Source organism: Channa argus, chromosome 15 (assembly GCF_033026475.1).
Source record: "Channa argus isolate prfri chromosome 15, Channa argus male v1.0, whole genome shotgun sequence".
In the NCBI taxonomy this organism is placed as follows: Eukaryota; Metazoa; Chordata; class Actinopteri; order Anabantiformes; family Channidae; genus Channa; species Channa argus.
Window position 1 is genome coordinate 4,133,623 of NC_090211.1, and position 13,279 is coordinate 4,146,901.

Consider the following 13,279-nt stretch of genomic DNA (forward strand, 5'->3'; position numbering starts at 1 on the left):
TTTCTTTCTCCTGCTGTAAAACGTGTATGGTGACTCTATAGCTACGTCTAATTTTGCCGTCAATGCATCTGCTGTGTGATTTGGGTAAACAACAAATACCAGGGCAACTGGTTAACCTCTGAGTGTGCTTAGAAGAAACATAATCCCACTCAAGTTACTTTATATCTCTGAGTCAGAACACTTTGGTGAAAGTTTAGGACCAGTTGGTTGGTGTGTTTCTTCTGATGTATTTTTCCTGTGACATTATCATTAGAAGCTACCACAAATGATTTAATCTCATATTTGATTTTGTTCTGACCCAGAGATTATTCATTTCCCTTTCTCTCTTCAATGGGGACAATGATTCCAAAATGAGCAATAGCTACAGTCACCATCACATTAGAGCAAATACAGGAGGCTTAAAAAATCTAGTTATGCTTTAAGACGCTAAGGATTCTAAAATTGCCCCCGCTGAAACAAACTAACACAACATGTCCTCTAGAAGACTTCAGTCATAAAGCCATAACATGCTGTCAGTCAAACCTTTTATCTTAACCTTTTTATCTTAAAATTAAGTGCACAACAACATTAGCGTGACATAAATTATGAAAAAAGCCACAATATGTGTTATACTTAAATATCATTTCAAAATCATATTGACTACAAGTCATGTAGTTTTATTTAGGTAAAATTCTGAACGCAGCTCTTACTTGTAGTGAAGTATTTCACAGTGTTATATTGATTTTATTTCAAAAGACCTGTTTTATTACTGTCAATAGGTTATTGTGTTTCAAGCCCACTGAGCTTGAGCTTGTTCCTCTGATTTACTTTATTGAGCTTTACCCTCAGAGAGTTTGAAATGTGGCTGACTTTTCATTGAAGAAATCACACACAAAGTTAATCAAATGATCAAAGACCCTTTTTTATTTTATAATGTTTTTTACCTGTGCAATCAAATAAAACTATATTTGAGCGGCAGCTCACATTTTCCAGCTTTTTTTTCAGCAGGTGTCTCCCTTGCTGCCTTATCATTTATTGGGGGGAAACTCTGCTTTGCTCCCCCTTCTTTTTCCTCTCCTCTACTTGCTGAATATTCTGTAGACAAAAGGGGGGAAAAAGGGCCGAATGAGGACAGGAGTGAAGAGTTGAGGAGAACTCTGCTTCCTTCCCTCGGTGTGGTTTCCTGTTTGTAGGTGGGAGGATGTTGAAACGGTTGCAGCAGCGTTCATACAGCCTTGCAGCTTTTTAACACCCGGCAACACTCTGAGGTGTCACAGTTACATGTCCTGATTGGTTCAGGGTGTTTGTGTGAAACTTTTTTTTTTTTGCTGACATTTTGCTGCTGTGAGTTGCAGGCCCCTTTTTTCCAATTTCCACCACCAGTTGCAGTTTGCATTTGAGCAGCTGAAAGAGGGCAGTTTGATCAACCCACACACATCGTTCCTCACGAGAGAGATGTGAATATTTACGGTAGTTGTTTGGTTAGTGAGTCATGCTCTGCAAAAGTTGTCACACTTACACTCAATAGTAAGTAATCTTGTGATTGGAGTTTAGTCATTAATCAAGTGACTTTTAAGACTCCTCTGAATTTTCTTCATTTTTGAGGCCAGTGCTTCATTACTTTGGACAGACACAACCTCATCTGATGGTGCACTGCACATTTTCTGAGAAGAAACGCTGAGGAAGAAGACAGAATATCAGAATAATCTGTGGCGGGAGGCAAATCGAAACCCATTGCCTTGACTCAGGAGGTGATAGGGTGCAGTGGTGACAGGGAGGGAGCGAGAAAAGAGCCAAGTAGGTCACTGAAGGTAGTGAGCAGACACCAAAGCAGATCATTCACGAGGAAAGACTACCAAAACAGAGTAGAGAGAAAGAGAGCAAAGAGATTTTCAAATATGGCGGATGTTTGGTTACATTAGTCTTCTCATGCGGACCAGATACCGTGGGGGGACACGAGACCAGCATAAGGCCCCAAAACTTCACCAGTCCTCTGAGCACTGCCCAGCTGTCTCTTCAATCGACATTTGTCCTTGGGTGTAGGTGAGTTTTTCATCTTTTTGTCTTTTCAGGCATTCATTTTGTGACCTCTGCTTGATTGAGGAACCTTAGATTGTTCCCAGCATGCACATGGAGGAAGTGAGGGAGAGTGGGGGTCGGGCTGAACATTGAATAACACCTGTACCATTTTTACACGGAGGCCTAGTGAAGGAGCCTCACCAGTATTCACTTCGTGGCCCAGAAATGTTTTCACATTTTCACAAAACAAAATCTTGGTGCGTTACAATGTTAGGCCAAATTGTCATGTTGCATGTTGTCACTCAAACAACAAGGAACCTAAAATTAAAAAATTAGACGGCTTTGTTTAGCGTTGTGCAGAGCAAAGCCATTATTTACAATAGTGTGAGTTATGGCAATATAGCCCACTCTGATTTTTTTCAGACCAAAAACACCTCCACAAAGACATTAATTATACATAAGTATTGGGAGTTGATTTCATGAAGACAAACACGCTGGTGCTCATTTTCTCACATTGTTAGTGTTCCCACTCAGATACGTTTCATTTTAACGTGCAAATTGAAACTTTGAATAGAAACTAGCAGATAGAAAAACCCACCCACAGTTACCTGCTCTGTAGGATGAAGTGCTGGTTGTACACTTTAGCTTGTGTAAAGTCTTTTTGCTGTGTTTTTTGGGGCCTGGCACGATCCGAGCCTGTTAAAACAGAGGCTGAGACAATCAAACACAATCAGCTGAAGCTCTATGGTGTGGTTACATGAGCAATATGTAGCTAACTGGGTGCCCTGGTGGTCCAACCATTACACCACACTGCTTATTTTCATGTCCGGCCACGGCCTTTTACCGTTCTCCATCTGTGCCCCCTATTTACCTTCCCCCTCTGTGGACTCAAACAGTTCCTTAATAGCTGCTCGAATGAAGGTGCTGCTGCATTTGAAAGTTATTCTCCCCAGTTGATGGAAAGTAACCTATGTTCAACACATTACTATATTACTGTTAGGCAGGAGTAGTTGTAATTTACTAAGTAACTACTTAGTATTGATAGAATAGTCTTTTAAAATCTGAAAATTGCTTATAGTTTAACAGAAACTAGCTCTACCTTAAACGGCTACAACAGTTAAATGCTGTTTAAACATTAGTAATAGTGGGAGTTTAAATGCAGGAACTTTATATGTAATAAAGTATCATCAAAAAAACTCTTCTTAAATCTGACATTTAGTTTGGAGTTGCTTAGACTTAAGCTGAGTATTTCCAAGTTATGCTACAGTACATGTATCACTATTGTAGATTCTGGAGGTGAAAAGTGTCTAATGCTTAAATACCAGCCTACTCCTGAGAGTTAATAAGACCAACTGCACAACAACATTCATATCAGAAATACTAAAATAAACACATACCATACAACAATATGAGAAAAAAACAAAATTAAGTCGAGTGTTTTTACCTCTACTGTTCTTCACTTAGATATTTCTTGTTTAAATTGTATTACAGCAGTTTATCGATAAGATAAATATACAATTAAATGTTTTAGTTCAACTTTTATTTTGGTTCTTTTCAAGATTTAATCAGGCATCTGTGAAGTTTAGCACAGTGACTGATGAGTGAATGATAAAATCTATTAGATACTGTTATTTGCCTTTTCCTGTCGCACTTCCTTTACACATATTTAACCTTTTTAAACTCGATTATAAGAGCCAGCTGCATTCAATAGACGTTTTTACAGGGAGGTTTGTAGTGAGGACCAGGGAAAAAAAAAAAAACTCAAAATGGAGTCACACCATCACAACTTGCAAGATGGCCGTATGCTGTGCTGCAGCTTCTTTACTGCAGAGTAAGTGTGTATCTGTGGATTGTTTGCCTGGAGATTTCCATGTTCATGTTCTGAGTGGTTGCAGGTATTTTCTGTGAAGCTTGTTTCCAGAACGTGGACTTGGGTGATTGTTAAGTGGAGTGCTAAGCTTTACAGAGGAAAGAAAATGAACTGTACCCGTGAGTTGTACCATGTGTAAAATGGTTTTCCTTCCTGTGTGGCACACCTCTGCAATCGGTAGGTAGATTACGATCATCATCCTTTTGTTCTCACACCTAAGAAAAGTATAAAACACGCAGTTATTAGCAAAATAGAGCAGGCAGCTGCATTGTTCAAACATGCCTTCCCCCCTGTTTACTTGATCGGACAACAAGTAAAAAACGTGCAGAATAATTATTTTTAGATGTGTTTCTGTCATGGTGTCTTTAGTCAAATGACATTTTACCACCACTCACAGGTTTTTAGAGGCTAACACCTCAATCGGTGCTAAACAGTGACATCGATGCCCCAGATTTTGTCCAAATAAACTGGTTATGCTTCTAACCTTATGTTTTTCTCTGCATTTAAGCCCCCTGTCCAAACTATATTGCACTTTTACATTTTTTTTTGTTTGTTTGTGAGGAAATTATGTGATTCAACTTTCATATAAATGACATATTCATCCTTGCACATAGATCATCTGCTTTCAGCTTGTCCCTTCAGGGTCGCCACAGCAACAGTCCCATTTTTATCCGGTCTCAGGACTGGCACAAGGATTGGTCTCAGTGGCTAGTGGCCATGTTGGCAGGGTGGGATTTGAACCCACTGAGTTCTGCATCCTGGCTCTAAGCTCCACCACTGATCCACCAGGTCCACCATATTCACCCTTGCATATATGGGTCTCATATTTCCTTTACAACTGCACATGTGACAGTTTAGAGTCTTAACTATGGTCACAGTGGAGCTGGACACATGTCATGTTTAAACATTCATATCATGGTCAGGATGCACCATCTCAGCTGTGGCTGAATTTTTATCATCCACAAAAGTCTAAATATCGTTACCCTTGAAGAATCACAATGTTTGATTTTTGTTTAGTTTTTTCTGACGTGTCAAGTGGATTATCAATGGGAAATGTCACATTTGCTGCCTAAATGCACTTTTGAACTTGCATTGTCATTAATGAAAAGAACATACGTCTCAAAATGAAATCCCATTCTGGCCTATAAGTTTCTGTTGTCTCAATTTCAATGCCTGCCTATTAAGTAGCAAATGCCTGCTTGAACAAGTGAGTCTTTAATTGGGATTTAAAAGTATGGAGCTCAAATATAACACGAATATCGGGAGGCAAAGTGTCCCACAGCTTAGGGGAAATAACAGCAAAGGCCCTGTCATCCCAATGCTTTGACCTAGATCTGGACACAGCTAGAAAGTACTAATGGGTTGATCTGAGATTGTGATTTGCCACATGAATAGAAAACAGATCAGCCAAATAAGAAGGTGGCAGACCAATAAGGGCTTTAAAGGTGAGTAATAATATCTTAAAATGGATCCTGAAGTGAATAGGAATCCAATGAAGAGAGTGCAACATTTAAGAGATGTAGAAACATCATTGTTTGGATTTTAGTAACTGATGAGCAAATGAGGAAACTTGGACCACAAAGAGCTTTTTGGTTTCATGTGTCAGCCTGCTCAGTTCAGTAGAATCTGATTTTTTTTTTTTTTTTAGGTGAAAGTTTCCAGTTATTTACTTTTAAAATACTTGTAAAATAGAAAAACCACAAAGTGAAAAACAACATCCACTGATAAAGAATCTGTCAGTAAACAGAGTGTAGGATGATGTAAAAAGTACAACATTCTTATTGTGGATAAATGTCATGTATTTTGATGTTGGGTTTCAGTGACACTTCCTGCCTCATGTCACATCAGATGAAACACTTGTGTTCACAGATTTCCACACTACTGCTCTGAACTAGCAACAGATCACATTTTATCATCTGCTTTGCATGTTGAGGTCTAATCACCAATCTCAGTTGCAGTTTTGTCATAATGCAATACAGGATGGCACAATGAAGGATTTGAGCCCCCTCTATTCTGCACATGCAGTTGTTTTGTTCTAATTGTAAATTGGAATAGAAAAAAAACAACTTGAAAAACTTCAACATTGTGGGTTATGGATTGAATTTGACACATTTACAAGCATCCCACTGTTCCACCTACAGTGGGGTGCAAAAGTTTGCATCCTCTCATTTTAATAAAATGTGTTAAGTTTAGTGTTATGTTTGCATCCTGCTACGTGCAATTTCACTGCAAAGGGATGCAAACTTAACACTAAACCCTTTTAAACAAATAATGACGCACATTTAACTGACACAATTGTTACAAATATACAAAATGGTCAATAAATGTCACAAAAAGTAAAATTAAAGAAAGTTGTATTTAGTTGCTACTAATTAAACATTGAAAAATTGTGTTTACTCTTTTTACCATTTCAAATTAAGGGGATGCAAACTTTTGCACTTAACTGTATCCACTTCTGTATGTGGAGTATACAGTAGAATTTAAAAAAATGCAATTCCTTCCTAGGAAATTATCAATTAACGTTTTGCGTAAAACTGAAAGCATGTTTTGCAGTAAATGCAGAATTATTCTAGGTTTCTGAGTAAATTATAATATGCAATATAAAGTACTTTTTTATGTGGACTGACTGAACAAAAGTTGATACTGTGCCCCTCTGTCGTCCCCAGGTGAACCATGGAATCCCCCTTGTTCCTTGCATTTTTGTCAGCTGCTTTCTTCATTTCCATTGTCCTCCTAGCTGTCGTCTGTCTGGACTGCAGAAGGAAAGGGCCGCTGGGTGAGAGGTCATCACATGTTACACACATACAGCATAAAGGCACAAAAGTCTCAATAACTGTAAGAAATATATATAGCCAATTAAAAACAAGGATTTTATGGTGGCGCAAACTCAACTGTACAATCCACATACAAATGGAAAAACCTCCCTTCATATATTATCTTTAACCAGTTCTCCTGCTCAGGGTCGCAGAGGGCTGGAGCCTTTCCCAGCTGTCATTGGGTGAGAGCCAGGGTACAACCCGGATGGGTCACCAATCTATGTCATCGCCCAATACAAAAAAAATTAACTTAGAGACGCTCTTCACAGTATTTCTGGGTATTTTTATGCACAGAAAACCCTTCAGAATTAAACGTTTTCAAATATATTAAGTTAAACATACAGTGTGTATATAAAATACAGATTTATTTACACCGTGATGTATTTATTTGTAAGCAAATTCTTTCATTTCATCACATTTTTTGATGTTTATGGATTTAACAATAGTTTTGTGACCATCATTAATACCCAGCCCCCCATGACCCTGAACAGGATAAGCAGCTATAGATCATGGAGGGATGGATATTTTAACCAGAAATAGTTTTGCACAGTCTTTTTATTTGCCATTCTATTGTGTATGTGTGGTTAGCTTGGTTACTGTGGTGTATGTCTTCACAAGATCTTAATTTAAATATTCATATTTTGTGGGTTTCACTTTTAACCAGGCTCAGACCAACATTTTCATACATGTGATGGCCAGTTCAGCCTTTGCGATTTTTGGTTTTAGCAGATAAAATCTTACATTTTACATATTAATAAACAACTAAACTATTTTATTTCTGTCTTCTTTTCTTCCAACTAGCCTATATCAGGGAAACAAACCCTTCAGATGAGTACATAAAGTAGGTTTTCATACAGTTGATAAAATATTTTTTTTATCTGTATTTTCTTTCACAAAGATTTTAGTTAAAGGTTGTAGTTTTTTTCTGAAAATATAACAGTTGTGCAGCTGCATTATATTCTGACATGTCTTTCTTTTTTTCCCCCCTCAGTCCCCCTACATTAACAGTCATGCATCCATGTAAGTCTGAAACACTTTGAGGGGTCACGAGAATTATACTGACCTTGTTAAGTTATATATTTTATTGTATCATTTTTGTTTTAACACGAAATGGCACAGTTATGAGGTCTATCGTTTAAGGTTTTCTTTAACTGTTTTAGTTACAGGTGTTGTAAGTGATTTAATAGATTGGGGCCTTGCTTTTACTGAGCAGTTTCTAGTTTTAAATCCATCATTAAATCCAACATAGGAACTTTGAAAGACGGGTTTACATTTTTTCCATGTCTGTCTTAAAACTATAGTCCCCATTTAAACACAGGAACAGGTTTTTACAGCTGATTTCTTATGTTAAGTCTATATGGAAGTGTGTTAACTGAGACGTTATCTCATAATTTCATGATTGCTTGTTTGTTGTTTCATAATTATGACATACGCTCACCAGCCACTTCATTGGGGACACCTTGCTAGTACTGGGTTGGACCCCCTATTTGTTTTAGAACTGCCTAAATTAGACATGGACTGAAAAACGTGCCGGAAACATTCCGGATTTTATTTATTATTTATTAATTTATTTTAAAAAACCTTTTTACAGTTTTAGCAAACTAACTGGTATAAAAGAAAAAGGTGTGTGTCCTGGATGGCAAGACTGGCTTCCACTCATTAGGCTTTTTCAGAGCACAATACTGTCAAGTTTCCTGGGGTTCAGAGTACAGACCTGTGTAAACATCAAAAATCATAAGTAGTAGCCTATAGTGGGTAGAAGGGGTGATTCTGTGATCAGATTTTCACTAAAGTCACAAATATCAACAAATATTAAATAATATTATGATAAAACTCAAACAGTTACAATCAATACAATCAATAGAGGTTGTTGGAGGTTAAACAGAGAATATGAAAAACATATTACTTTTGGGAGATTTCACTTGATTTAAAAAAGAAAGAAACTCTTTAAGTCTTTGCACACAACCACTAACTGTGGATGTTGACTCCCATAACTTCCATTGGTTTGAGACAAGGAAAGGAGAAATGGTTAAAACACGACAAAACCAATATTGCAAAAGGTTTCAACTTTAGTTGAGATTGGACTTAATGTAATCATTCAGTTTGTACACATCATATATTTTATGGGCAACAAATATTACACTAACAGTAATAAATGACATAACGTGCAATTCAGTATGATGCTTTCAGTGTCCTATTTTCTTTATGCTAAAGATGCTGACTTTAAAGTTGATATTAATAATGGTGGTGGTAATCACTAATCACACTTCTCTCTGATTAGTTGCTGTACAGCCAACCACTGATCTGAGATCCATCCGTTCTCCCTCCAATCTGCTGTCACCTGTGTGAGTATATTTTTATCACAAAACACACCTGGCTCACTCCCACCAAGACTACAGAACCCTAAGATCAAATCTGACCATTCCATCAGATGTGCTTCATAGCAATAGGACATCTATTGGAACTTAATGTTTCCACAGACATCAGCTATAATATGGGCTGTAGTTGTTTTGTCTCTCCCAGTCTCAGGCTCATGTATTGTAAATTGGGGATGTTACCAGGGGCCTGTTTTGTCATAATCCATACTTTGTTGTATTCTTCCAAATCTTTACTTGGTTTTACCGTTCTCCCTTTCATATTTTCAGTCCTTGCTGACAGTTCCTCAGCATGTATTTTAGATTAAATCCCTAATTATTGGACCTCCGTAGTTGGATGTATTTATTAAGCAAAATGTCTTTTTTCTTTTCATACTCAGCTCACCTTCCACTGATTCTGGGGTTCACTGGAGACACCGATCCGCCACGCCCACAGAAACTGGTGGGATACTTTATTGCTTTTTATTTATAGTCTTTTTCCACTGTTGTGTGTTTACAATTGTTAAGTATCATTAAATAGGCAAAGCTAATAATTTATCTTTACTCTTTATTTCATGGTAAATAAAAAGGTTTCCCTTTTTTCACGTTTACACTGTATATATTGTAGCTCTCATAGTTATTTTTTTAAGAGCCTAACATCATGATTTATTTATTTTTTTTTAATCCTACAGAAAGTAATCCAAGTTATGAGAATCCAGTTCAAGATGGTAGGGTCACTTTGCTTTAACTGCAAAAATATATTCAACTTTTATGACAATATGACTCATTGACAGTGAAATCATAAAATTACACTTAAACTTTTGGTAATTTGTTTGCATTTCCTGTTGCATGGTGGATGAACATGTACATACTGCATTACCAACCTGTAATTATCCTGAGCCACACATTTCTAGACTAAAATCACCATAAGACGTGGACAGACTTGACCTAGTTCAACAGGTGTGAGAAATATCAGCAAATATCCTGGACAAGCCCAGTGCATCCAGAAGCAGATATTATCTCAAAATGCAGTCAGTCTAATTCTTTTTAGCTTGTGACCCTTTGAAGCACTGCAATCTTTGGAAACCCACCCCCAAATTTTACAGCCACAAGAGAAAGTAAAGCGACTGTTTTCAAGGTCCTGTTTTTCTGTGATCAGATTTTCACTAAAGTCACAAATATCAACAAATATTATATAATATTATGATAAAACTCAAACAGTTACAATCAATACACTGCTCACTTGTATTGTTCAACCCGACTGCCTTATGGAACTTGCTTGTTTGGACGTCTTTTATATAAACTGGGTCTACTTTAAGGTGATGGTGACTGACTTAATGTTTTCTGCAGGACCCATTGACAGTGATGTTGAAGACCCTGGATACATGTAGGTTTCCTGTATCAGATGAACCTTTTCTGTTTTGTTTTTCCCCCAGTAAATCAAATTCTGATGTTAACATCTTGTTTTCTACAGCGTCGTATTGCCCGACGATGCAGCTTCTCCGTCAGTCAACCAGAGCCGAGCCTCAACCCCTAGTTTAGGTACAGTTTGGCAAAAGAAACACTGGTTCAAACTTAAATGTTTCGTTCAGCAGAGTTTCAGGGCAGCTGCTTCTCGTTTACCAATGATCGGTGACTGTCAGAAAAAAATATCAATACCTTAGGTTTTACCTTTCTGAGTAGTTGTTCATCTATTATGATAATTTGCTACTGTCTCTACTGTTCTTCTTTTCTATAACTGTTACCTAGTTTTTCTATTAAGAAAAGTCTTCAGACCCGTTTGTTCTACACACCTTACATCAATGTAAATTCGCTGTCCAGAATGTCGGATTTATGCACAGATTGACTTGATTTAGAAACGACTTTTCAATTATCAGAGTATAAACATGTGCTGTATCAGTTATAAGTCAACTGATAAATAATTTTTCATCCACAGATCAACATGATTATGAGAATTTTCCAGAACAGGCAGCTAAAGAGGACAGAGACTATCAGAATGTGGAACTGCAGCACTTTCAAAGTAAGTTGGGAATGTTTTTTTTTTTTTTTGTTATTTTTTTGCGAAGCTCTGCTGTGTATATGCAGAGGATCTACACTGGTCTCGAGGCTCTTATATACCACTGTATTCAGACAAATAAGCATCTGTTTTCTGAAAAATAAACACCAAGTTGCCTGAATTGTCACCAACTCTGCAGCTCTATGGACCTTTTTTAATCCAATTTACTTCACAGGTTTATAAGCCTCCAGCAGTGAATCGAATAATTCATCTTTTAGCAGATAGAATCTTTTTCAGGGCTTGTTGAAGGCTAAAGAAGAGCTGAGGCTGAGTGAATACTGACGTTAGATTGATTAGGTGACACAAACACGACTTTACACACCAATAATCAAGTTGCTCCTGCTGCAAAGGCCATTTATTAGCTTTTCTGGAGCTTTCATTCATATCACTCAATCTGATTGAAAAATAATTGTCAACAATTTCAATTGACAACTATTTGAACTGCTTGTAAGTAATAAGTAAAATACTAATAAGTAAAATTACTTGGGAGGTAGAATATTGACATAACCGCTTGTGAACTCATCTCATATTCCCTTCAACACCTTAACACATGAAATCAAACGAGTAGATTATTAAGAACTCTATAAAGATGTGAAGTTAATACTTTGTGGACACTCCTGGGGGTCACACACCAAGTTATTAAAATTTCAGATTTTTATTTTCAGACACAGACGACGACGACGATGACGATGACGATGACAGTGACGACGAGGCGAACTACGTCAACCAACCACCAGTAAATTGAACACACCAATATTTGAGCTTTATTGGTTTAACACAAGTTTGCTGAGTTTTCCTTTTGTCCTTTCAGATGATTCACAGTGCATGACTGACACAGACTCGCCTAATTAAGATGAATGACTTCTGACAGCCTGATTACAATGGGCTTTTCAACTACCACACTTATTTTTCCTTCGCCACCAATGTCTTTACCCTTATGGTGGTTTGTTTCTTGAACTGAGCAGCTGAGATGCAACTGATGATGTATCGATATATATTGTATATCTTGTACATCCTCCAAAATAATCTTACATCTGAGAAGAAACCTCTCTAACAGGTTTGAACAAAAACAGCATATAATATAACCCTAATCATCATAATATAATGAAGGGGCTTTACTGCAGGACTCTTGTAGTCAACTAACTTTAGATAAAAATGCCTAATATAATTACTGTTTCCAAACCAGATGAATTTTCAGCTATGCTATTGGCTCTATAATTTTAATAAAAACCTATACCCACATTGCTGTGTCCAGCAACAAACTGGAAGAGTAGAATGTAGTATTTGTACTGGACAAATTAAACTTTACTTATTGAGGTTTAATGTCAGTTTCACTCCATTTTACTCTTCTGAATCTGATAGAAGAATTTAAGTCCTGTAGTTTTTTAAGTACATTTTATGTCATTTAACAGCAACAGATCTGTTACTTTTCTTATGTTAACCCTTTCCTCCAGTGTCCTCTCACATTATGAGAGGTTTAGAGGAACCCATATGTTTGAGCTTTAGTCTAATTTTACTGACAACTCCTGAGAATGTCTGCATTTACAAATAGTTTTTCAGTGTATTTATGTGTGTGATATGTTGTTTCTGGATCTATAATCGGTTTGTGTTTAGAAATGTTTTTCAAAGTAACTACAATTCAATTAAATTTAAACAAAACCCTAAAATGTACTAGACTTCATTTTTTTAATAGAAAACACGTATTCCTTTTACAGTCATTTCATTTTGCTCTACTTCACATCCCAAAGCTGCAACCTAAATGCAAGACCAAGATCAAATCTTCTACCTAGGTCATCGACCACTTCCATGTGCATTTTATCTGCATAATGTTCTGCCCCTGCTTGAGAGGAAATAACGTCCCATACGAGGTGACTGTAGTCTGTCCATTCAAAAAGAGAAAGTGGATAATATACAAACCATAAACAATATAATGTGGGGAGCTGTCCTCACCTGAATCACGCTGATCAGCTGGTCTTCAGGTTCCTTATTCCAAATGGCCAGGATGTTGTTAAATTGCTCTCCTAGTGTCAAACAGTTGGCATTTTCCCCATAAAGCAACAACCTTACTAAATTTCTAAAGTGTGTCTTGAAACTCAAGCTCTCTAAGGACCTTCTGGTCAGTTGAATTTGTTGTGGTGTGGTAATAAATAGGAGATAAAGGAGGAACTTTAGGATCTTTAGGTTT

General features: G+C 37.0%; 1 protein-coding gene across 2 annotated transcripts; it reads left to right on the plus strand.

The window, feature by feature from the left end:
* Positions 1-1,404: 1,404 nt before the first annotated feature.
* Positions 1,405-12,733, plus strand: lat (linker for activation of T cells). 2 transcript variants are annotated; one of them, XM_067476524.1, is made up of 12 exons: positions 1,405-2,018; positions 6,535-6,644; positions 7,486-7,525; positions 7,676-7,704; positions 8,966-9,029; positions 9,440-9,501; positions 9,731-9,766; positions 10,389-10,425; positions 10,513-10,580; positions 10,975-11,058; positions 11,760-11,830; positions 11,906-12,733. In XM_067476524.1, exons 2-12 carry the CDS (start codon positions 6,542-6,544, stop codon positions 11,921-11,923), a joined length of 612 nt encoding a protein of 203 aa, XP_067332625.1. In that variant the 5' UTR covers positions 1,405-2,018; positions 6,535-6,541; the 3' UTR covers positions 11,924-12,733. The 2 variants fall into 2 exon arrangements, with proteins under 2 accessions (XP_067332625.1, XP_067332624.1); XM_067476523.1 differs by having other exon boundaries at positions 1,407-2,022; positions 11,906-12,730.
* The last annotated feature ends 546 nt before the right edge of the window (positions 12,734-13,279 follow it).